Raw genomic sequence first — 27,202 nt, 5'->3', positions numbered from 1 at the left:
GTGGTCTCTGTCTGTGTGCAGTGTGCAAGCATCATACTGTAGGTGCAGTAGGAGATTCACTGGAATACCGTATATAAATATTTGGACAAGGCAATTGTTGCACAGCTTCATCCAAAGGGCTGAGAAATTTGGCTTAGAGTGGATCCTATACGCTGGGTGGACAGTTTGTGTCTGATTGTTGGCTAGTCCCACTCTATACCGTTGCGGTCAGTGTATTAGTTTAGCTGTGGATGCAGGCACACAGGGGCGAACACAAGATCTGCGCCCCAACCAGCAGCCTGGCGGAAATAATAACGATAAACAGTATACTATACATCACACTATAGAATGAAAAGTGACCACATCAATCATTTTTCATTTCTCACTTTCTCTCGCCTTTTTCCCCCCTTGCTCTCTCTCTCTTTCTGTTTTCTTTTCGCATTCTGTATTCTGAGAGTTTTTGTGTTGCTATGTTTTGTTGTGGCCTGTTTTGTTTTCTCCTTTTCTGTTTTGATATAGAGACGTTTATGTGATTTAACTTTTTTTTTTGCAATTTTGGCATGTCTACACAAGCAACATTTTCTACTAATCTTAACAAGAAGTGACGTTGTGTCTCTCTTTCCCTTTCTTTGTCTGTCATCCTCATCCTCCAGTCGTCGTCAGTTTGGTCCTAAGGATCAGGATGAGGTGAAGATCATAGAACACCAGACTCAGTACCTCCGTCTGATGCCCCACCTGGCTGCTGTCCTGGCCCTCACCTTCACCACCAGGTAATACAATATAAACTACTATAAACACAACACACTATGAACAAACATGTTCTATTCTCTTTTATCTTTTCTCAACTCTCTTTTTTCTCAACAAATTAATATTTTATTATTTAGATTTGATTGAAAATATGTTGATCTATCATCTTTCATTTCTTCTCCATCCATTACTCAGTGCCTGACTAATAATAGTGTCTCTCTCTCTCTCTCTCTCTCTCTCTCTCTCTCTCTCTCTCTCTCTCTCTCTCTCTCTCTCTCTCTCTCTTCTCTCTCTCTTTCTCTTTCTCTTTCTCTTTCTCTTTCTCTTTCTCTTTCTCTTTCTCTCTCTCTCTCTCTCTCTCTCTCTCTCTCTCTCTCTCTCTCTCTCTCTCTCTCACACACACACACACACCTGTGTTGTGCTGAAATGTACAACATTTCATCTCCAATTCGTAGGCTCATGTCAATGGGGGCTAGCTAGATAAGCAATTCCAGATGTGTTCACCTGCATTAATTTGCCACTGAATGGCCTTGGTGAAGCCAATGTTTATGAACTCTTCCTTTTATTTTTATTTCGACATCACGCACGTGGTCGATAGTGAAGAAATCACAGGAGTCACACACCAACATCACCTCTGCCATTCTTGCTGCAGCCTGTTTTTAGCTTATTGGAGAAGGATACCTCTGCCAGAGAGAGCAGTACTGCGCAATCATGTTTTCAGGTCCCGTACATGTATCATTGTAGGTTTGTGAGAAGGGAGTTGGTGCGGTGTTAACAGTCCCGCACACAGCATCTGAGCACACAGCAGACTTCTTGTAGACCATTTATTATAATTAGGAAAATGAATTAACATTTTAATTGGGTCGTGACCTTAAATTTGGGGAACAGTGCTCTTTGCATCTTTCAGACAAAGGTCAGGGAAGCATGCATACAGGAAGGTGGGTAGCAGTTACTTGGATAACATTGCCCTCCAACAAGAATGTCTTCTGTGTTTGTTTTGAGACTTGACAACCTTCATAGATGTTATATGGAAGAACTTTGTGTGAAAGATTCTTGGCGGTAAACAACTTTGAGGACCGCTCTCATCACGTTTTGCACTATTACCACTGTCATTACGTCGTGTACTGTTTTATGGGGTGCCTAATACTGTGTGCTAGCCTGGTTCATTTATTTAGAAGGTAATAAAGAAAATTATCAAATCGAATGTAATCAAGTCACATTATTGTTTTTAAGTAGTCAAATTGATTATATATATACTTATTACAATTTTAGGAAGGTAATCCATAATCTGTTATAGAAATGGGTGAAATTTCAAAAGTAATGTTCCCAACCCTGTATCACAATGTTGATTCTCTCTCTCTCTCTCTCTCTCTCTCGGTCTCGCTCTCCCTCTCTACCTAACACACAGTCGTGCTCTTCTTTCCCTCAAAGAACCTAGCTGAATTCACTTATGAGTGTGTCTCCTTGTGTAATTATACATGTCTGTGGCAGTATGTACATGCATAACTTCCTGTGTTTATTATTGCGGTAGCCTGATGATAGATAGATTAAAAGTTGTGTCTGGGGCACAACTTTTTAAAGGTCGTTATGGACCCCCACCTAAGATAAAAGGAAAAATCAAATCATGTCTATCTCAGGATTCACATTGGAACTGTGTGGCTCCACTGTAGATCCAGACTTCATGTGGCCAGACTGGCATCACATCAGTCATCTATGATGTCAGCGTCTACAGTATATGACATACAGTATCTATGACCTATGACTGTGTATGTAATGTGTAACTAAGCACACAAAACGCCGCAATGTGGCGGGTTGTGAGCTTGTAGTGTTTAAACTCTTCCACATTTTGCTAGGAAACCCCCTGGAACCCCCTCGAGGACCCCTGGTGGTCCCCGGATCCCACTTTCAGAACCACTGCTCAGTATGTTCTCAATGTGTTTGTAGGTATGGAGTAGGGGTGATGGATGACGTCCTGTGTCGTGGGGACGACATGCAGAACAACAGGTCTCTGCAGGCCATGGTGGCTGGACTCAAAGCCTACAGCACCTGGCAGAACATCCAATGTCTGCAGGAGTGCAGGGAATGCACTGGGGGAATGGTCAGTAGCCAGATGATTGAGTGAACGATACAGATCATGTGTGAGTGCAGTAGTAGAACGCCCTGCTAAATCTCACTAAACCTCACTGTAGTAGCTACCTAGCTGCTTCAGCCAGTACTGCTAATACTACAGCTGCCTAATAGCAGATGCATTAGTAATATACTGTACTCAGCCTAACGCAGTGGTGGTTCTCAACCTTTTCTGGAACAGGGCCCACTTGAAAATCTCAAAACCACCGATCTAACCACTTAATTAATACACATTGCCATCGGCTGCCATTTTCAGAGCATGTTATGAAAAATACTGTGACATTCTTTTCATTATATATGTTTTTTTGATATTGTTTAGTGTTTTGTCAATTATTTGGGGGCCCACTTGCAATGTCCTCACGGCCCACCAGTGGGCCCCCGCCCATAGGTTGAGAACCAATGGTCTAATGGATGGTATGTCTTTCAGGGCTTCATGATGGAGAATCGTATCCCTGCTCTGAAGTGTGACTCTGATGTATTTGTGACGTTTGAAGGAGACAACATGGTCATGTTGCAGGTAGGTTTTCACAGCCTCTCTTCCATCACCTCTTTTGAGTTAAAATAACCAAAATGATTTCAAAGTGTCATGGTAGGCTGTCAAATACAGTATGTGATGTTTAAACATTACAAAGAGAGCAGTTTGGATAACAACACAGAGAATCAGCGCTAAGTCTGTAACACTTGATTCATTCAAGTGAAAATGTGTAACTTGGCATTGTTTCTTGATTGTGTGTTTCTTGCAAACAGTGAAAGGGCTTTTTTTTTTTTGTAATCTTTCTTTGAACTAGTTTATCTGGTTGGTTAGAGTGATCTTTGCCGTTTCTGGTGTTTTCTGTGTGTATACATGCACGCTTGCTTTCTCAAGGTATGTTTAGTTCTGCGACTGCAACTATATGTCCTGAGAGCAAAAGCACCTGTACAGACATGTACAGTAAAGACGTGTGCGTGTGTGTTTGTATGTGTGAAGTGTATGATGCAAGATATCTGCATATACATGAACTCTGAAAGTGATGCACAAAACAGAACCTTTACCATCCTTTGATTTGAGGAACTTCTTCTTGTTCACCCAGAATTTGCCATATGTTCACTAATCATCATCCTGCAATATGCAACAAAGAGTTTGACTGTGTAATTTAAGCCACTCCTTGCATTTACACAACAGTGGTATCCTCTGTGGTTTGTTTTTACATGACTCCCACTGAGCCCAAAGTAACATACATTCTAAGAATTTCATTTACAAATGCAGGATGCTAACCCACGAGTAGCTAACCTGCTGTACTACTAGCACCCTGACTTCAAGGTCTTCTATCCATTAAATCAGTTAACTACTTGATCTATAGCACGTTGTAAGCTTGTAAATCTTCTATTTTTTGACGAAAAGATTTGGTGTAGAGGGAAATAATAGCTGACTTAGTACAGAGCCCCCAGTCAACTAAGTTTACAGGCTTTAAGTGGTTAACCAGCTTGTTGCTGGTCAAGGAATGTTTTAGTTTGAATTTCTTTTGAGCTAGCTAGCCAAAGAACATCAGGTGAAATAGATTCGGGTGGGTTCAGGTGGCTCCTCAGTTTGGATGTTCTCCACCATGTTGATGGCACACCTCTTGCACTTGTTTCATACAACTCTATGGGTAACTTGATTTCAAACTGCCAATGTAGGACAATACAACCCACAGCCTAAACATCATTCTTTTGTATCTACTGTATATAGATTCAGCATTTGATCATAATGTGAATGTTAAAGCTACAATTCAGTCACGAACACTCACGTCATCAATAAGGTTAACTTTTTTGTTGTTGCAACAATTGGAATAAACTTATACTTTACGTTGATAGTTCCGCAACAGCGTGTTAAACTAAATCACCTTTAGAGCTGCAAAAGATATTTAATATCAGTTCAACTTTTGAGTCATGCAAGACACTGAACTAGAAAAGTGGAGGCTGGGGTGGTGGAGGCAAAGCTTTGCCAGAAGCAGCATGTGTGGCAGCAATGGAATAGCTGAGATCCAGTACAGGAGGGAGACATATTTAAATGGACCTCTTGTTGAGATCCTGAGCTGTGATTGGTGTGTAGAAAAGCGTGGCTGATTAGAAACACTTATTCAGTCAGCAGTTTGACAGCTGATCATAGCTGGGGGGTGTGTATGACTCCCGTGTCCTGCATGAACTAACACGATGCTTAATTTCTCAGAGGCCTGATGCATTCAGATCCTGAAGTGACCTCCTGATCCCTTATAAAGCAGCCTACTTCAGTGGTCACATGGCTGTGGCTGATTCCGCTGGATGTTTTGAATGGGAACATTTGTCATCCAAATCAGGCTGGAACGCATTACAATTGACAAGTCTAGACGCACACAAATCAGATTTCCCTCACATGGAAAAACATGGAGTGTGTGTGTGTGTGTGTGTGTGTGTGTGTGTGTGTGTGTGTGTGTGTGTGTGTGTGTGTGTGTGTGTGTGTGTGTGTGTGTGTGTGTGTGTGTACACACACACACACACACACACATATACACACACACACACACACACACACACACACACATATCAATATAGTCAACGTTCCCTGGATAAATTATTTGACAAGAGATTGGGTCAATTCCTAGGGTGAGGTCTAAGGTTAGGGTTAAAGATATAGGACTAAGACATTGAGAATCGTGTGTGTGTTTGTTTCCTTCAGGTGGTTGTGCGCGAGCTGATGTCCCAGTATACCCGTCAGATGCAGACCAGCCTGGTGGGCGGGCTCATCAGGAGCTGGACCAATAGTGTTTCCGACGGCCTGCGAACCAGGTCAGAGCAACCAATCAAATATAACCTTGATGAGGATGGACAGGCACATTAGGAAGCAAACTAATAGAATCTCATGTTTATTTTTCCTGTTTGTCTCTCTTGTTCTAACTCTCTCTCTTTCTGTTTCCCTTTCTTGTTCCCTTTCTCTCTCTGTAGTTTCCTAGGGTTCAATGTAGACAGGCTTGGAGATTTGAATTTCCTGCTGAAAGCCTTGGCCTACCGAGAGAGAGTCCTACAGCGGAGCCTGGCAGCCCGACTCTATGCCAAGGTGTGTGTGTGTCTGGGGGGGAGGGCAACCTGCATTTGGGATTCATCTGTAGTAGAATAGTGACCCACTTAAGAATTTAACCACTCTAACTCCGGCATCCCCATTTTGGAAATTCTTAAAAACATTTTCAATTTTTTTTATTTGTACTTTTTGCAAAAGTAGCAGATTTACTATCACAACGCGTCACAATACGTTTGATTGATTGATTGATTGAATACTTTATTTAGAAAAGACATGGAAACAGTACATGGAAGTACAATTTACAATACAAGGTCCAAACTGGATCACTCAAAAAAAGCACAAAATGAGATCCCCACGCACTCAAATCATGATGACATTTAAGAAAACAGACAGATATACACTACTATGCAGAACGTCATACAATCAGCTTACAGGTTACTGTTGTGAGCTTAAGTGGCATAAGTGGTTAAAGAGCCAAGAGGAAACATTTTGTATTGTTCTACTGTTCTTTTACAGGTGGAAAAGAATAAAGACCCGTTTTTTGATGCCTGGAACTCCTGTTTGCACCATATTACCAGTCTGGCCCTGGCTCACATACACAGGGGTAAGTACTGCTACTACCAGGAGCCTTGATACAAAAAAAGACACTAAGTTTACCTGATATCTTTGGGGTGTCTGACTTTATTACAAATCTAAAGTTTGAACACAGATGGATGGTTTACATAGCAGGTAGATTATCTACTTCTTAATTTGTTCCAGTATATTATGTACTCTGCTAAATGCTTAAATTACAAGTTTTTACATTCAAACAAAATGTAGTATCCATCCCCAATGAACACCACAACTGTCATACATTAGGTTATAAATCCCATTACTGTTATTACTACTACTATTTCTACTGTGTGTGTGTGTGTGTGTGTGTGTGTGTGTGTGTGTGTGTGTGTGTGTGTGTGTGTGTGTGTGTGTGTGTGTGTGTGTGTGTGTGTGTGTGTGTGTGTGTGTGTGTGTGTGTGTGTGTGTGTGTGTGTGTGTGTGTGTGTGCGTGCGTGCGTGTTTTCCAGATGGTTTTAAGGGTAAACTGAAAACAGTATCTTTTTTTCTTTTCACACTTTAAGACTTTAACCTTTTAGGTTTCTTTCACTGTCCTCCCACACACTCACTCACATGCGCACACACACACACACACACACGCACACAGACACATAGATAACTTTGTGGTGGTGAGCTGCGTGTTTTGAATTTGAGACGAAAAGGGTGAGAAAATGAGGGAGGAATGGAGAGTGAGCTGTGACAAATGTTGTATATGGAACATAGACTCTAAATTAACCAATTAAACACCAGCATCCATATTCTGGGGATATTCTTACCAATAGGAGAGAAGCACATATAACTAAGCCCTCCTGAGTTTTTCCCATTTTGTTTGCATTCTTGTCTATATATTTGTAAAAAAAACAACAACAAAGTATGGCACAAAGGAACAAAAACTGTATGAGATGCAGAGTTAGTCAGAGCGAGTCAGAGAGAGATGCAAACTTGGTGCACAGGGTTCTGTGAAACAACTGGAGTGTGAAAAGGGGGCTTGTGTTGAAATATTAACACAGCTCAAATGTGTCGGATGAATTTATACTATGTGTGTGTGTGTATTTTTTGTATTTCTACTTTGTGAGTTAGAACATGTAATAAATGGGTGAATTCTCTCCTCCGCGTCATCAGTGCCCATACCCTAGGTGGGATTTGCGAAAGGGCCTCTCTGTGTGGAGTTTGCATGTTCTCCCCGTGTTCCCTAGGGTAGGTACCCTCACAAAAACATGCAGTAATCCTGGTCACTATACGGGTGCAGTACGTTAGTCCGACAGCGCATTCCTCCGACAGCGCAGCGCTCCGACGTTTCCAATACTAAACCCGAACCAAACCCGCACCCTAACCCTAACCGCACGCGGATGCCACATAGTCGGAGAAAAGGTCTGTCGGATTAACGCATGCCTCCCCACTATACTGCCTCCCCCTGGCCAGCCGGGGCGCCTGATGGAGGGGAAAGGAACTGGTTAGAATAACGTCCGCGCGCTACGTCCAACCAGGGAAACTCTCCCCTGTCAGGTGATAAGAAGGTCAGTTGGCTCTCATGCATTGAAGGAGGCATGAGCTCGGCCTGGCCTCCCTAGGCTGGCAGAGGGAGGGTAGTGCCCAGGATTACATAGACAATTGGCACTGGGTGTAAAAAATGGGGTTACAAAATCGTGGGATAAAAATTGATTTAAAAAAAATGGGTGAAAGCATAATTTTGTTTGATGGACTTTGAGAAAGTACAAAGGGTTTTACAGTGGTATGCTCTCCTCTTCCTATGTAATGAGTGTTGACCTTTGACTATTTGTAATGATAAAGATGTTTAACTAACCCCCTGTGTGTCTTATTCTGTCTCCATAGTAACGCTGGAACAGTTTGCTCTTGCCGTCCAGCAATGTCCTGTTGAAGAGGACCGTGCCTTGTTAGCAAAGGTGTGTCCACCTGTGTGTGTGTTGAATATCTTTGAATATCTTTGTGTATGTGCATAGTATGTGTCTGAGAGTTTTTTGTCTCTGGTTATGTGTGTTTGTTTTAGGATACATTCCTTTGTAATGTGCGTGTGTGTGTGTGTGTGTGTGTGTGTGTGTGTGTGTTTTGGTATTTGTGTGAAACCAATGTTCCACTGGCCTTCTATCTTACAAGCTTCTATAGGAAACTCTTATTCTGACTCAGCCCCACCTATGGAAACTACACACACACACACACACACACACACACACACACACACACACACACACACACACACACACTTACACATTTAGACACACAACGATGCATATAGAAATAAACTAACCTAAACTTGCATAACACAGGGCTGAACATCTGCCCCTGCTGTGGTGTACAAACACAAACCTCCCTGCTCGAGTGAAAGCAGTTGGTACTACACACATGAAAATGTGTCTTAACATTTTAACAGTATAATATGCATCACATATACATCTCAGAACACCATACTGTACAGTATGTTAAAAGTAACACATTTGAAAGACATACAATGTTACAAAACTGCCCCCTGAAAACTCAAAATGCCCCTTTGTTTAAATGGAAAAATAGCAAACCCACCCCCCCATTTGCTGCTTAACCACATAAGAAAACAACATTTAAAAAATGATTGGTCGTTTACTATACTAGTTCAGGTTAAATTGTAACATTAATTGTAGCTTTTCTTTAATTATGTATTGTATAATGTCTGTTTTTAATCTTAATATATTGAAGCTAAGGTCACTTGGCATGTCTGAATTTGTTGAGTTTTGGTGAGTGCACAGATGATGAGAGAGGACAGGTCAGAGAGGATGTAGAGCCCTGAGGGGCAGCCACAGTTTCTTTCTTGGATTTGCGCTGCCGCTGCCTCTTCAACATAGCGCAGGAGCTTCTGCTCCCACAGAGGACTGCACCTTCCTGGGCCTTTCTTCTCCAGGCAGGTTGGTCCTGGGCTAGGTGTTCGCAGTGTTTCAGGTCAATTTCAAAGCTCTTCAAGGAGGATTTCAGAGTGTTCTTGTGGCGCTTTTTGGGGCTACCTTGTGCTCGTTTTCTCATTTTTCAGTTCACCAAAGAAAGCTTCTTATGGCAATCTTGTCCAGGGCATTCTGGTCACATGGCCAGTCCATCTCAGCTGTGCCTCTGCAAGCCGGGTGGGGATGCTGGAAATATTTGCCCTGCTAAAGACTTCAGTGTTAAGAAATTCTGTCCAGCCATTTCATCCTCAGCAGTTTCATTAGACAGCTCAAGACAGGTTACATTTTATGTCATGACCAGTGTTGCAATGCTGCATTGGAATGTGGTTGCACTCTATTTTAATAAAGTGACGCGCATGTCGCTTAACACCTACACTACAGGTCACACAATGGACAATTGAGATGCATCTAGGCTCATTCCTATGTTAATACACCTGGTGTGAGTGGGGAGCCTTTGTAAACTTTGTTTAGTTGTGAATTTAAAGTCGTTTTAAATCTATGTGTGTGCCTGCGTATGCTCCTGGTCAAATAGGTTCCTGCACGGCGTGCAAGGCCGTCCCATGAGCAATGCAACCCTGGTCATGACGCTGGTAGACTTTCCAGGTTTCACACCCATACAGAAGGGTTGGTAGTAGGACAACCTGGTAGACCTTCAAAGTCAATTAGTCAAATGTACAATGAAATAAAAGCACAATACGTTAAGTTCACGGCTTATAGATAAATTAGATTTATGTCATATGAATCAATATACTGGGAAATGTTGAATACATTTAAAATATATTGGTTCAAAAATATTTTAAACAGTGTTGGGTCGCAAATGTTTCAGCTATCCAGCCGAAACGTTTGTTCATTTTAGAGACATGTAAGAAATAATAAAAAAGTCAACTTACACTTGCCACTCTGAGGGTCGGTTGCACCAAGAAGGATTAAATAAAGCTTAGTTTAGGGTTAATCAAAGATTTGTTGATCTAGGATTTATTTTAATTCGAGTTGTGTTGCACCACTTAATTTTAAGCATTGCTTAACAAATCTGTGATTTAAATCCTTAACCTGTGATTAAAACTTTAAACAGTGATTATTTCATGGATTAAACTTTGTTGTGTGTCCGCCATCTTGGATTTGCGCTGTAAATAAAAAGGAATACTTCTTCTCTTGAGCCAAATATCATTAGAATTACTTTGTAGCTGGAGCAAGGGTGGTATAGCTGCATTCCTGTCACTGCCATGTTCAATTGCAGGGCCAATTTTATCATTATTATTCTCATTACAGACTCTTGCTGAATCTGTACCGCCTTTTAAATTCAGCATTATCATAACATTCGACTCGGTTTAGACGGTCCCTTATTTTTCTTTGAGCTACTCTTTCGTTTTCATGAAGCCATCTGATATATGCTGCCATGTTTACATTTAAACCACCTGTACTGCAAGTTTAGAATTAATCCCTTACTGACATTTAAATTGGAGTTTAAAGTAGTGGTGCAACAGGATTAACATTAATCCAGGTTTACTGTGAAAATGAAAACCAAGATTAAAAGGATGGTTTAAAACTAAACCTGGTTAGTGGAAACTAGGTTTAAAGTTTGGTGCAACTGGATTAATAGATAAACCTTGATTTAAACCAGGTTAAAGCTTAATCCCTCTTGGTGCAACCGACCCTGAGTGCGACCCATTACTGTAATAAATGTTGTTTATCTAAGAGGATATCGCACCAGAGGAGTCATAGCACGGAAATAACAAAAAGTTCAAAAATATTTTCAAATGTTTCTTTTAATATATTTTAAACATGGGGAACCATAAAACCCTAGGACTCAACCCCAGCCTGTGCAGCTGGACTTGCTGTCAGAGCAACGCCAGGAGGTTAGGATGGGCTCCATCACCTCTGCTCCCCTGACCTTCAATACAGGAGGCCCACTTAGACACCTTGAACACCATGAACCTTTATGTCACTTCAATTACACTGAGATTAAACCAATCAGACACGGTTAATGGTTATAATATTACAACGTAAATTATCATGGTCCCTTTGGTTCACTGATGAAACATAAGGACAAAACGGATATCATTCCTGTTCAGTTCATGTGCACATTATCATTGCATGCAACACCTACATCAAAATGCAATGTCTTCCATCAGTTCCATCAGCGAGCATTGCATTTGGTGCTCTCTGTGATAGGTGGGATGGAAAACAACTTGAGGGGAAACACCGAGAACTCTGTATTGCTTTCATCTAGCTACCTGCAGCCTTCCTCTGAAACAACACAAACATGTTGGACTTTTTTCAGTTTTATGTGTTCAGATTTATTAGAACAGTGGCTCTCAAACATTTAATTTCAAGGACTAAGTTCAAGTTTGGTATAGATTAGGGCACTCCCATAACTGTGAGTCTAATTTATGTTTGAATATTGTTTATTTTAAACACATGGGGGCCCCCAAATTCACCAGGGCCCTAGGCAATCGATTATATTGTATGTCCTAATGGATGTGCCAACTTAAGCACACACACACACACACCTACCACTGCTGGTGAGGGGAAATTAATAGTTCATAAATCAACATAAATTAACAGTTGACGCAATTCGTTCACATTTTTTTTTCTCCCTAGGGCCCCACAGACCATGGAGCGTGTTTTTGTGTTTGTGTGTGTGCTTGTGTGTGCGTGTAGGATGTTAGAAAGGGTGAGAGGGAGAGATGTTTCTGCCACACAAAACGACAGACTTGGGAAGCGAGAAAAGATGATGAGATGATAGAGTTTCATATTAGGTTTCAGTATGAAAATAGAGCAATACATGAAGGATACTGTAGGTACAATACGGACAAGGCAGACACTGGTGTAAGATAGATGTTATTACTGTATGTCTGATTCTTGCAGTCAACCTGACCAGTGTGATTCATTGGCTGGCTAAAACCAGACATCTTGAAAGAGAGAATTATGACACATTTTGATCTCACCGGGATGCGATAACGTGCTTCATCAACACCCATTCTGTGGATTCAGTGTTCGGAACACAGTAGTGCTTGGAACTATTGGTTGATCAATGGCAAGCGCTGCTTCCGCATTCTTGTTACGGGGCCAGAGCTCTGCTCTGGACACGTATTGTTATTCGCATTATTCTGTCACTTCTGCCACTTTTCGCAGTTCTGGCTGAACCGTGCAGTCGGTTTTTACGAAACTCGGCCATATGGTAGATGGTCATGAAAAACGATCAAAAAATAATTCTCACAATCTTTCGTCCAAAGGTGGCGCTATAGCACTCAATTGAAAATGCCAACTTTGACCAGGTACAACTCATGCCCTGTTTGACCTACAGCCATGAAACTTGGATGCACATATGCGTCTCCTCATGCTGAACAACTTTCACACTCTGACTTTTGACCTCTGACCTTTAGATCTCCCACCATTTTGAATTATATGAAAAACAGTCATTGGCTCCTAACTTCTGCATTTTTTCACTTATGGAAAATCCGTTGGAAATTTTTGTAGAAAGTGGTCCAAAGTTCAAGTGTGAAACGTTTCGTGCAGATTGCTCAAAAATCCCAGGAGGAGATAGATTTTAACTATTACAGTTTTATGAAAATGATTCATCTGTGCCTAAAACATACATGCAGACTCACATTTCTTTGAAACTTTGCAGAAATGTAGAGGGTCATTCCAAATATCACTGAAACCAATCTTACTCCAATTGGCCAAAAGGGGGCGCTATAGCAATTTTTTGAAAAGGCAGACTTTAAACAGGCTTAAGTCATGCCTCGTTTGGCCGAAAGTTGTGAAACTTGCTTACACATGTGCCTTGACTCATGAAGAACACACGTATCGATTTGACCATTAAGCTCCGCCCTTAGATTTTCCGCAATTTTGAGCAGTTTGAAAAATACTTGTTTTTGCCAGTTCTGGCTTAACCGTGCATACGCTTTTTACGAAACTCGGCCATATGGTAGATGCTCATGAAAAACTACCAAGAAATAATTCTCACACTCATTCGTCAAAGGGTGGCGCTATAGCACTCAATTGAAAGTGCCAACTTTGAACAGGTACAACTCATGCCCTGTTTGACCTACAACCATGAAACTTCGATACACACATGCGTCTCTTCATGCCCGACAACTTTCGTGGTCTGACTTTTGACCTCTGACCTTTAGATCGCCCACCATTTTGAATTATATGAAAAACAGTCATTGGCTCCTAACTTCTGCATTTTTTCACTTATGGAAAATCCGTTGGAAATTTTTGTAGGCAGTGGTCCAAAGTTCATGTGTAAAATGTTTCGTGCAGATTGCTCAAAAATCCCAGGAGGAGATAGATTTTAACTATTACAGTTTTATGAAAATTATTCATCTGTGCCTAAAACATACATGCAGACTCACATTTCTTTGAAACTTGGCAGAAATGTACAGGGTCATTCCAAATATCACTGAAACCAATCTCACTCCAATTGGCCAAAAGGGGGCGCTATAGCAATTTTTTGAAAAGGCAGACTTTAAACAGGCATAAGTCATGCCTCGTTTGGCCGAAAGTCGTGAAACTTGCTTACACTTGTGCCTTGACTCATGAGGAACACATCTATCGCTTTGACCAGTAAGCTCCGCCCTTAGATTGTCCGCAATTTTGAGCAGTTTGAAAAACACTTAAACCCAGGATTTTTCAGCTATTTGCGTGAAACTGTATCATCTGTGTGATCTCCTTTTTCACAGTTACTTGTCTGTTGGGCCAATGGCGTCTCCCTTAAATGAATGACTCACAATCTCAAGGTCGCCAGTTCAAGCCTCACTTGATGCAGACTTAATTTAAGTTGAATTGCAAACAACATGACTGTATCAATGAATACATGTGCAAATGGTAAAGATAACCTGAAATACTTATTTGAGAGTACGTTTTTTCAACGTATGACATACTTAATTCTGAAAATAGCTGATCTACAATCTCACAACTTTTCATGGTTTGTGAGCTTGTAGATCGGCTACTTTCACTAGTTTTGGTTCTGAGGAGATGTACAATTTCTTCATTGGTAAATGGTTTGTGAACGAGTGATCTTAGTGGGCTTGGTTCATGAAAGAAGGCAAGAGTTTATGATCTTCAACAGACAATATCAGCCTGGACAAAGCTATAGCACTATAGGTAGTGTTGCAGCCTATTAGTCTGAAGTTTGAGAGTTCGAATCCTGTTAATGGCAGTAGGTTGAGATGTCCAATCAAACCATTATGTTTCCATCTCTCTCTCTCATCAATCTATTGTTTCCATGTCACTCTCTCTCTCTTCAATCTATTCCGTTTCCATGTCTCTCTCTCTCTCTATTCACTGGCCCCGTATTATCGCTGCTTGCAGCTATATTTCTTGTTGTTATTGCTGAGCACCGAAACAAATTCCAAATCAACTGTTAGTTTTGGCGATAAGTTATTGAATATTATGTGAATATTCCTCGTTTACAACTGAAGTCTACGGGAGTGTGTCTCTCAGTACCTCTGGCTAAAACTAAAATTTGACAACAATTAATGTTGTCATTGAAAAGACAACATTTACAAAATATCTAAAACAAAAAGGTAGTGAAAGTGATATTTTCAGTGATATTCCGGGGTGGTTAAATCAGTTTAACCTCTTTAACCCTATTTTATACTTCAGCTATTGGGGGAAAAAAATGATTTTTTTTCTTCTGGGGGTCCCTGGCTCAAATTCTTTCCAGATGGGGGTTCACGGCCTAATAAACATGAGAACCACTGATGTAGACCACTGTTTGTACCATCTAACTAGCAGGTGACATGGGCTCACGGCAGGGCCTCAGGCGGACAGAAACGCACCACAAACACTGAACCACTCGTGTTTAAAAACGTTTTGGACACACAAATGACACTGAGGGGGAAAATGTATGCTGATGCAAAAGCATGCACGTTACATTGCACTCAATGAGTCTTAGTTGATGTTATTGCCACAAAGGTGTCATTGCTCTGTGTTGGTATGTTTTTGTATTTATTTTCCACTCCTTTCTTTGATCTCATGTGGCGGTTAACGGTCTCATAAATGCATACACACGCGGTACATCGCATGTGTGTGTGTGTGTGTGTGTGCGCGCACGCACGCACACACACACACACACACACACACACACACACACACACACACACACACACACACACACACACACACACACACACACACACACACACACACACACACACACACATGCTGTGAAGAGGCCATCTACTGTAATAAAGCAGGCATGTCTATTTTTCCATTTCCTCTGTTCACACCAAAGTGGAGACAAACATGAAGTTGTTGTTTTAACTCAGTCACCACCTGATACTGTCCCTACTCACTATCATACTGTTACTGTAGGTACATAATAGTGGATAGTGGTATATAATATATTTAACCCATATGATATTTTTCCCAATTTGTCACGACCTGGCCCGTAAGGCCATGGCAAAGAGGACTCAGGAGGAAGACACACGGCTGTTTTAAAAGTGCACTAAATAAATGTATTTACAAAATTAAACAATGAACTCAAACATACAACAAATAACAATATGGGGTGTGTTAATCTGTAAAATCAGTGGTGTCAATGTTAGTTACATTTATATTCTTCAAACTCCTCCATCAACGCCTTGTTTTTTCACTCAATTCCTGCGTCTTCTCAAGTTCCTCTTCCAATCGCTGCTGGTGCTCCATCTCCATGCTCTGTATGATATTTCTCTCATCAGCCAACCTTTTCGTCAAGTTCAGCAAGTTTGCCTTTTCAAGCTGGAGGTCAGTCTCAAGCTTAGCGTTACCCGTTACTAAACACCAGCTCAGACATCTTGAGGGCATTCTTTACATCAACTATAGAAGTGATGCTGTCCCAGTGGTGCTTCAGGCGAACCTCGTTTGTCTGCATCCAGAACCTTCTGTTGAAGATTAGCAATCTGAGCACTCCTTAGGCCCATTCCTGTCTCAAGGTTTTCCACCTGTTTAGTCGTCTATCGCTGATTGTCAATTTCGGACCTGAGCATAGCCCTGCGTGGTAGGCAAAATGATTGGTTATATTTTAGTTTTAGGCGTTGGGTTAGGTGTGACAGGTGCGTCCTGGGCTGTTGGTGAAGCAGTGTTCTCCGGTGGTAGGCATAGTGGCGTTTCCCCTTTTGGGTTTTGCTGTTTGTTATCTTTCTTAGATTCTGTTCCACAAAAGATGGGACAGGGTGGTGCCACTGGGATGCTTTGTGGTAGAGGAACTCAGGAGGACCACTGAAGACTAGGGATGAGCTAGTGCACCGGCACTGTTGGCATTTAGCCTGTCTTGCAGCACACAGTGTTATTAGGAGAGCATTTGTTCCTGCAGGAATTTGGTCCAGTCTGCACTTTCAAACAACCATGTGTCTTCCTTTTCTTTGTCATGGCCTTACGGGCCAGCCAGGTCGTGACAAATAGCATTGTTCTGACTCCAAATTAAGTTGTAATGTATATTTAATGTTATATTTTATTCAGACATTTAGCTCTAAATAAATAGCATATTTAACCAACTGTAACTCTGGTACCAGTGGACCTATCAACTCACTTGAAATTGTATGTTATTAATGTGAATTGATGGCACATTCCAAAAAGAAAACAAAAAGGAAAACTGCACCTAATGATCAATTGAACAGAAGTGAAATGATTAAAATAGAGAATTTAAATAGAGAACGACAATACCATGGTATGGCATGAAAATGGAAAAAGAGGATGCATATTGTATGATGGTGTTCATTAACCATTTTCAACCTAGCATCCCTGTCCCTTTTATTAAGTGGTTAACAACGTGTGTGTGTGTGGTGTCTTGTATCCAGTTCTGCCTGCTCCATGGGACCAGTCTGGTGTACCAGGAACGTGCCTGGTATCTGGAACACAACTATCTAACCCCTAGTACCAGCCGAGCCATACGCACACAGGTAACACACACGCACACACATGCACGCAGACACACACGCAGACAGACGCGCAGACAGGCACGCACGCACACACACACACACACACACACACACACACACACACACACACACACACACACACACAAACCCGTTACTGTTTTTTTTAATAAAAATGTTAACTTCCAGTTGAGTTTGCTATTTTTATTAGGAAGAAAACCCGGACTGGATCCGGATCTTCAAATATTGAAATCAACAGGAAGTTAACATTTGTACCAGTATTGGGTTTGGTGATGTTCTATATTGTCTGAATCAGCTTTGTTTGTGTTAGTCAATGAGGAGCATATTTTGAGTCATCAATTTCTAATCAATGGAGCATTTGATTTCTTGTCCACCTTTGGAGTTACATCATGGCAAGGTAACTACTCAACCCAAACCTCTACCAAAGTGGTCTTGCCCTTTAAGCCCTATTTTATCTTTTGGCTGTTGAAAGATAACCTGTCTACAAGCTCACAGGCAATGGATGCAACACATTGTGATCTTGTAGAGAGGCTATTTTTGAAAATTCTTGATCTTCTCTTATGGACTGTTTTCAAAATCTCATTAAGACTTGAGGTGAGATATGGGATTTCAGGATTTCCCCAGAATTGGACAATATTTTGCATTCTCAGCAAAGATTAATAAAGCACACACACGCGCACACAGAACATGTGCGTGCGTGCGCGAGCACACACACACACACGCGATTCGTGTTCATATTCCTAAGCACCTGGGCAGCCAGCCATGAAACCTACAATAGGAATGTAACATGAGTATGGATCAATGTCATCAGTTCTCGTTATTAATGTACATAGAACAAAATAACACAGCGTTGTTTAGCATAGCTAGCGTTAGCTTGTGGCCACATAGATAGTTGTCCTCAGGTCCTGAAACATGTCTTGCAGAAAGAATAGAGGAATAACCAAAACAAAGAAACAGCAGAAACGTACTAAACAGGATTTCGTCTAATACAACCTAGTGTTGGAAACAATGACGAGCCTGAGTGACTTTTAGTGACTGAGTGACTGTCCCACTTCATATCACCAAAGTTGGTTGCGAAAGTGCCTCCCAGTGATAAACTACATCCTGGAGGACATTTAGGGTTGCGTTCCGTCTCTCTCTTCTAATCCGAGCATGAAACCAGGAACAGCATCTTCCTTGCTGCCCAGGAAGCTGTAGCAGAGGGTATTTGCATACTCTGTTCTGATATCTTCATCATCATAAACCTCATAAATTAAGACCTTAAACGTGAAACGGGAGCCACACAAATCAACTTAAAGTGTCACACTGTGGTCATGGCAGCAGGGCACAATTGTTGGCTTCAGTAATTGTTTTTGTACTTTTAGTCCTATGCTTTTATATATTGATTTATAGTGTATACTTCTTTCAAAGTCTTGCTAACTTTTCTGTTCTAATTTCTTTTACATAATACTTTCAGCAGTATCTCTTATCTTGTATCTTTCAGTGTTATTTTCCTCTTGGAGTCCATATTGTCTTCGCGAAGCGCGCGCGCGAAATTTTTGTGCGGTTCTGGGCGGGTTGAGTTCGTTTTTTTCCAGTTTTTGGTTACTTTATTTCGGTTTTAGGGTTAGGATTCGGGTTAGATTAGGGTTATGTTATTTAATTCTTATTTTTGACTGATTTTCCCGATTTATTGTCAAAAAAAGTATTCTTTTTTTTTTCTCCCCTGGAGCCAGGGTATGGCAGCTGCAATAGCCTGCCATACCCAATTGACGCCCCTGGTTCAGTCTATTTCTGTTTGGTACACATGCGTGAAAGAGCATAAGTTCTGTTGACTGAGTACGCTGTGTGTGCATGTGTGTTTTGTTTACCCTCCTTGTTACAGCAGTCTGCTAGCACAGTTGTTCTCACGTAAGTGTGATCAAATAGCAGTGGCACACACATAAACACTCCTAATGCGCGCGCGCACACACACACACACACACACACACACACACACACACACACACATTCCGTTCCAAACCCCTCTTTATGCACACACACATGTACACATGCAAAGACACTTGTTGTCACGCAGCAGCAGATGATTAGCATTGCTGTGCTAGCATTGTTTCAGCAGACCATTAGGCTGTCATAAGCATAATGTAAGCGTGTGATCTCATAAAGGACCACAACATGGTTACCACCGAGACCCTGTGAGAGAAGATTTGTGTTGTTAAAATATTTCAAAATGACTCCAAATTGTTCACTTTTAAAAAATATATATTTTGGGGGGGATTTCGAATGGCCTAACTGTAAAATAGGGTTAACGTGGTTAAACTGATTGTGATGCTAGATTAACACATTTTAGCTGGGGACCCCCTGGAACCCCCTCAAGGAGCGCTGGGTGTCCTCAGACCGCATGTTGAGAGTCAGTAGTCAACTAGCTACTGAGACGTGTATCCTATCAGGATACTGTTGGTGGGAAAAAATCTGCATGCTTTGGAGCTGATAATATCAACCACATTGGTACAATTAGGACAATGGGCATTCCCATTCAAATCGTGGTTCTTGAACGGCTCTATAGATATATTACAATAACTAGACTGTGATAAAACATGACTTTACAAAGAGTGTGTTCATGACAAGCTGATACTGTATGGAGGATGAAATTGATTTGGGGACTCAAACAACCACAGCTAGGGGTATTTACCTAAATGATTTGCTGCCTAATAAAATAACACCATTGACTGCAATTTCCAAAGTGCTAGAGGCAGCAGTTTTTTTTAATATAAATGCAGTGGACTGGAGGGTTGCTCCAGATTGCCTCATGCATAAAGTACTGAAATGTTGGACTGAATCCATGGCCTAAAATAAAAGTTAACACATTGGGAGCTGTTGAAAATATCAGTGGATTTCAGTGCTATGCAGAAAGGAAAGAATCATTATCCACCTGCCATAGTCTGTTAGATTACTGAATTCATCAACCAGTTATTGGTCACCAGCCAAATAAACTGGTAAACTAGGCTTACTTATCATAAGGAGCCAAAGACTAAGTAGCATTTGACTGGTATTGTAGCTGGTGTCACTTTCCCATCCTGTTTATAATAGAGTGATTGTACTTAATTACTTAGGTCTAAAGCTAGTGAAAAACAAGTCCCAGGAAAGACGATAGCGGCAGCCTTGCTTTGCTTATCACAGCTCAGGTTCCAACGTGAACAGGCCATGCAAATAGTCTAGGTCCTGTATGTAACTGACTGGATGCCTGTTTGCCTGCCTGACTGACTGCTTGGTTGTATGATTCACAGGATTACTTATTCGGCTAGATGCTTTCTGGAGATACAGTACGGCTGTAGAGGATTGACTGGGGTACCAGTCAGATTATGGCCTGACTTTATTAAACATTTTAAAGCAATTTACTGTTGTGTAGTAGTCAAACCACTCAAATAGCCCACCCTAAAGTTGCTGACTGACTAGATGAATATGTTGATTAATTTAATACATAGGACCACAATGGAGACAAGTCCCCAGGACTTTTTTTGTGTTATCCTTTTAGCTTTAATGCTTTACTGTACCACATGCTATTTTCATTACTGACTAATAAAGTATTCAATCAATCAATCAATTAATGACTAACAAAGTAGTTGAAGACTGATTGGTGGTTGCATGATGACAGAAGGATACAAAGTATACCCTCCACTTTACCACTGAGTGTCTGTAGTGTCTGAAAAACTTACTGGCTGCCTTGTGTGTGTGTGTGTGTGTGTGTGTGTGTGTGTGTGTGTGTGTGTGTGTGTGTGTGTGTGTGTGTGTGTGTGTGTGTGTGTGTGTGTGTGTGTGTGTGTGTGTGTGTGTGTGTGTGTGTGTGTGTGTGTGTGTGTGTGTGTGTGTGTGTGTGTGTGTGTGTGTGTGTGTGTGTGTGTGTGTGTGCGTGTGTGCGTGCGTGTCTGTTTGTACATGTGTGACACGTAGCTGTGACCTTTCTCAGCATCATGCTAGGTCTTCAGAGTCACAGTGCTATTGTGTTCTGACCTCTCACATTACAACTAGTCAATAAGATGGTACACACACACAACTGCCCCTTAAAATATTGATCCTTAGGCATCCTTGGAACCACACAAACACACACACACTTCGACACACATTATTGGCCCAGGTGGTCAGTATTGTCCTATAGCCCTGTAAGGGGAGGGGTCGCAGTTCACTGCATGGGAACTGGGATGATCTTCATTAACAGTCAATGAGCGGTTGTCAATAACAGTAATTGTCGCACTCAAACACATACCCAACCCATGCTTACTGAAAACAGATACAGAAAGAGACACTATTACACACTCTTTTAATTATTTCAATCCATTTCTTTAGAAAACGGTGGCCAGTCTCTCAGCCTTTGTATTAGTTGTTTATTTTGCCTTATAGAAAAAAAAAGAAGGAAAAAAAGGCATCCTGAGGGGGAGATGAGGCACAGGAGCGGAAAGTATGGTGGGATTTGAGTCCAGACCGACAGTGGTATGTGTGGTTATGAACCCTAGCGTCCCTATTCTGGGCATGTCATAATAGGTGAACAACCGGTGAAAATAGGCAAACTTACAGCAAAAATAGCAGATCTATTTTGCTATTTCATGTACAGTAGAGTAAAGCATATAACCAATAAACTTTTTTTAAGTCATTGTTTTATTGAACAGTACAGTGAAGAGAGAGATGATAGAGATTGAATTAGCTGGATGAGCTCATGATGTGAAGCGTGGGAAGCGTGGTCAACAGAGCCAACAGAACACATCAATATGTCGTTATAGTGCTGGCGTCAGACTGGCCTCCAAGTACTCTGACAACGGGTACAGCGGGTATTGCACAATCGTAGAGGCATGCATTACCAATGGGCATCATTATCAACAGGCATCTTTCCAAACTAGTATCAGCCTATTTTAAGTTTAATACATGTATATCATATATAAATTGTATTGGGGCAATCAAATTCTCCCTGATGGCCACTTGGCCAGTAGGTGGCAGTAATGGAACCCAAATAGACCAAGAATGTATAATTCCAACATTACCAAAAAATATATTTTGGTAACATCTGCCTAAATTGTAAAAAAAAGTGTTTGACCATGCATATTGCATTAAATATAATAATACATATACCTGAAGCAATAGACAATTTGACAAGTGTGCAAATCCCTTGTGTTAGAATGTCAGGGTGAAACCCACACAGAAGGCCAATTCAAAATGATCATACATAATGTCATATTTGTTCATCAAAATGTGTGTTCACAAATTAAATAAACAACCTTGTGCAGCCTGAGTCATCGATGTAATGGCTTGGTCAATAATCTGTAATTAAGCCTGTATTTACTAAGGTAGCATTCAGGTGTCAATGAGAGACAAAATGTCCTGTAGCCCCAAGCCCCAATCTAGCTTCTTAATGAATACCAACCCTGTATACTTCAGTTGACTGAGGTCCCCTAAAAAGGAGGGAACCAGATACAGACCCCTAGGGCCTAGGGGTCTGTATCTGGTTCCCTCCTTTTTTCCCTCTACACTAAATCTCTTTGTCGAAAATAGCCAATTGACAGCGTGTCGCAACACGACACTTGAGATTGTAGATCTGCTATTTTTGGCAAATGTTTGCCAAGTGTTCACTTGTTATGTCATGCCCACAATACAGATGTTAAGGTTCATGTGGTTAATGAATACCCATCTTACTGATGTAATGAGTAGAGATCTACAACATGAAATAGAAAGAACAGGTACTGCATAATCGGAGGAGCATGGGATCCCAACGAGCATCGTTCCCAACGGGCATTGTTGTTGTGTGTTAAAATAAGAAGAGAAGCAATCAAGGTTTAGTTGTCACTGACTCTAGTCTACAGGTACATGCTTGCACTATTATAGGTGGGATATGTTCCGCAATGACTGTGCTAACACAACAATACAATATAACAAGATAAATAATCATAATAATGAATGTACTGTAATTAAGTAAAAATAATATAAGAAAAATATAGAGAATATACAAATCAAGAGGTAAAATGGCAGGTATGCTAACATTCTTAAGGCGGGTAAGATACTGTATATTTAGCAGCCATGGGGAATGTGCGAGAAAACAATGCTAATCCCACTATTTGGGTCAGACATTTACTGTACATGTTGATCAAACGTTCAACTGGCTCATCAATTAATATATGCCAATCTCACACGTTTTCACATATTCTCACAGCAGCTATCGATCAGTATTGATCACATGCAAATGGTATTGATTGGCTCTCAGTCCTTTGTGTGCCTCTTCCCGGGTTTCTGTCTGTTTGTTCACGTGTGTATACAGTACTGTATGTTATATATTATGTTATATACTGTATATGTAAATGTTTACGTGGAGTGTGCCTCTCTGTGTATGTGAGTGAGAATGTCCTTGTGTGTGTACAGGTATGCATGTATCATGTGTGTGTAAGAGTGCGTTCAAGGGCAACCATGTGTCTGTGAATGTTGTAAATTTTTTAATGTGTTGAATCTCTTCTTTTTTTCACCTGATGACATATACAATGACAAAATAGGGACACCAGGTTGAAGTGTGTGTGTGTGCGTGTCTCTGTGTGCGTGTGTGTGTGATATGCTATGCCATTGAATTCTGCCCCAGATATATACACATAGATAGATGTATGTATGTCTAAGGAAGCAGGAGGTCTCTCCACAATTAAAATCATCACACACTTTTTAGCGGTGCCAACCGCTCTATACGTGGCTTTGACTCCGTGTCCGTCCGTCCGTCCGTCGTCCGTATGAGCCTGGGATGAGCACGGCAAAGAAGAAACACATACAAACACACGCGCACACACAGACACACACACACACACACACACGCACGTGGACACTGCCTATGTCATCTCTCCTCTCATTGCCCACACGTACCACTGGTTATCAAAGAGGGGTCCAGGGACCCCCAACGTATGTTATGTCCGAGCACGGGATGAGCACGGGATTTTAAACAGCTATAACTCCAGTTCGCAGCATGCCACCAACTCCACATTTGGTATGTGGACTTAGACCACCAAGAATGAATTGCTGACGTTCTCAAAGAGGGGTCCAGGGACCCCCAGCTTCTGTTATGTCCCTCCGCCCGTATGAGCACGGGATGAGCACGGGATTTTAAACAGCTACAACTCCACTTTGCAGCATGCCACCAACTCCAACTTTGTAATGTGGACTTAGACCACCAATAGGGACGAGCACGAATTGCTGAAGTTCTCAATGAGGGGTCCAGGGACCCCCTGCCCCCGTATGAGCACGGGATGAGCACGGGATTTTAAACAGCTATAACTCCAGTTTGCAGCATGCCACCAAGTCCACATTTGGTATGTGGACTTAGACCACCAATAGGCACGAGCATGCATTGATGACGTTATGAAAGAGGGGTCCACGGACCCCCAGCGCCCGTATGAGCACGGGATGAGCACGGGATTTTACAGAGCTATAACTCCACTTTGCAGCATGCCAGCAAGTCCACATTTGGTATGTGGACTTAGACCACCAATAGGGACCAGCATGAATTGCATAAGCCCTGCCCCCTCTGTCTTCCCATTGGCTGGCCTTCAAACAGCCATAACTCAAGTTCGCAGCATGCTATGGAGTACAAATTTTGTACATGGACTAAAGCCAGCAATAGGGACTAACTGTCATTACTTAAGCCCCGCCCCCTCTGTCTGCCCATTGGCTGGCCTTTAAACAGCCATCATTCCAGTTTGCAGCATGCTACCAAGAACAAATTCGGTAAGTGGACTCAGACCACCAATAGGGACGAACTGAAATGAGTTAAGGCCCGCCCCAAAGGCACCGCTTCCTTCACACAGGGTGTGATTTTTTTTATCAAATATTCAAATATGGTGGCGGCAATGGCCAATGTATTTATGTTTATGTTCTGCCTTACAGCTACTGGAGTTGTGCAGATCAGTGAAGGATGAAGCTCTGAAGGTGGTGTCGGATTTCAACGTGCCTTCCTGCTGCATCCAGGCTCCTATCGCTGGAGTAGTCAATCCCAGGGCTCAGTGGGCGTTCTACTCTCCTCCAGACCACACCCACTTGTCCTCCTCCCTCCCTCAGCATCATGCTGCAAAACTATGAGGTTTTTATGATTTCATGGAATGAACGGATCAATTATGTGTTGGGCATCATGTTCATTCAAAGAAATTGGATCACACTCAGCAAAGAGTATATCTTACTATGTTGTTGTTGGTGTTGTCCTTTATTTTTCTTTATTGAGACAGAAATAGGAAACTTGAGGGAAACGGACAGCATCGGAGAGACACAGGAATGAAGCCTATCTGGTCGGATGTGAATTTCATACCAGAATGGTGCACACGTGGGTCCAAAGATGGGGTCTTAAAAGTAACAACATCAGTGGGCAACTTGCAATATTTGAGATGCCTTCTTGCAATACTTGAAGAGCCTTTCTGTATAGCAGTCTCTTTATGCATATCTGTGAGTGTGTGCATTGGGCTAGCTCTAAATTAAATTATTATTCAACATTTCATCCACCTTTTAAGTAAACTTAACTTCAATAATATTGTCTCTATATTATAGTGACAATATAAAAATAAATATTGTCAAAGTGTCATTCACTATGCGGCTCAATGGCGAAAGCACAGAACCGTTACTGCCAGGATTGTACAGCAAAATCTGAAAATTAGTGCCAAAATGGACACTTATGGAGGGTTAAATGTAGGGATTTGTCTCTCTCTTAAGCCACCCATACTTCCACAAGTGCACTGATGCCTCAGATTATTTCTAAATACTATTTGAGCCAGAACTGCAACATACAGGAGTCTGAATTCCATGTATTTGTTAAGCAAAGTGGATGTCTTGGCGTTTATAAAGATTTGCTTTTGTTATATTTTAAACACACATTACATTAATAATGTTCGATTTATATTAATATTTCATATTTGGCCATACGTTGGTGATGTCGTTGAAGTTTTCATTTGCTGGTAGTCTACAGTTTCAAAGGACTCTTCACTGATGTGAAATGCCTTCCGTTCTGGATCTATGGAACATATTTGTCACCTTTTCTACTCTTAACTGTTGCTATAGGTTTTAAAATAAATGTCAGTTGTTGCTCCCACTAGCTGCTCTGGAGATTAATAAAACAATTATATGTTATTAACCCTCTGTTATCAAAATCATTATGCTGCCCTGAAGAGATTATTAACTTTAGGCAAGAACGGATGTTGGATGTTCATGAAACTCTGTGGGGATGATGAGTGGGCTGCTGTGGAAAGATCCTTGCATTTAGATCGCAACGGTCAAAATGACAATCGGTCATGTCTCAGGAGTGGAGACAGAAAAAACAGGTGTAGCTGCACTGCAGACAGGATTTGCACATTCAGGTGTGTGTGTTTTTTTGTTTTTGTTATTCTTGTTGACATAAATGTTTTATGGCCTCTGAAGTCATTAGAATCTTTGTGTTACGTTTTTTCCTGAATGGCAAGTAGTCAAAATACTTCAGGATACACACACACACAAAATGTACAGGCAGGCACCAGCATCTGACAGGCTTGACAACTGATTGTAAAGGAGAAATGGTAATTCAATAACACGAATGACCCAATTTCCTGATGTGCAGTGACATGTTTTTCCTTGCCTGTTTGTGTTTTATATTTTGGAGACGTCATGTGTGCTGATGTGAGAGAAGAGGGGTTGTAAGGGGCTGTCATTTGCAAATGAGCAGCGCATTGCAATTTTGGTGTCAACGGGGACAATGATTTGTGGCGTCCGCTGCCCACCTGCTTCGACCTGGTCAACCAGTGTATAGCAAAGTGCACACTTGTCTTTATATATTGGTCATTTTAGTAGGTAACCGGAACGCTTGCCCGAAAATACACTCGCCCCCATTTTTTGAGCTGACCATTCACCGCGATTGGCGCGGAACGCTCGCCCAGCTTGGCTCGGGAACACTCGCCCTGCTTGGTGCGGAACACTTGCCC

At 41.5% G+C, this 27,202-nt stretch overlaps 1 protein-coding gene across 1 annotated transcript in view; it reads left to right on the top strand.

The window, feature by feature from the left end:
• The window catches only part of acoxl (acyl-CoA oxidase-like), a 37,869-nt gene extending 11,266 nt beyond the window's left edge, over positions 1-26,603 (top strand). The window contains exons 11-20 of the mRNA XM_084075553.1: positions 633-749; positions 2,671-2,824; positions 3,281-3,370; positions 5,528-5,637; positions 5,794-5,905; positions 6,383-6,470; positions 8,291-8,361; positions 17,172-17,273; positions 25,152-25,344; positions 25,487-26,603. Coding sequence (XP_083931679.1) covers positions 633-749; positions 2,671-2,824; positions 3,281-3,370; positions 5,528-5,637; positions 5,794-5,905; positions 6,383-6,470; positions 8,291-8,361; positions 17,172-17,273; positions 25,152-25,343 — 1,036 coding nt within the window. The 3' untranslated portion in view covers position 25,344; positions 25,487-26,603. The remainder of the gene's footprint in view (positions 1-632; positions 750-2,670; positions 2,825-3,280; positions 3,371-5,527; positions 5,638-5,793; positions 5,906-6,382; positions 6,471-8,290; positions 8,362-17,171; positions 17,274-25,151; positions 25,345-25,486) is intronic.
• Positions 26,604-27,202: the final 599 nt, after the last annotated feature.

Source organism: Gymnoscopelus microlampas (assembly GCF_963454915.1).
Source record: "Gymnoscopelus microlampas genome assembly, chromosome: 13".
In the NCBI taxonomy this organism is placed as follows: Eukaryota; Metazoa; Chordata; class Actinopteri; order Myctophiformes; family Myctophidae; genus Gymnoscopelus; species Gymnoscopelus microlampas.
The sequence above is the reverse complement of the archived record's forward strand: the minus strand, read 5'-3'. Positions and strand labels throughout refer to the sequence as shown.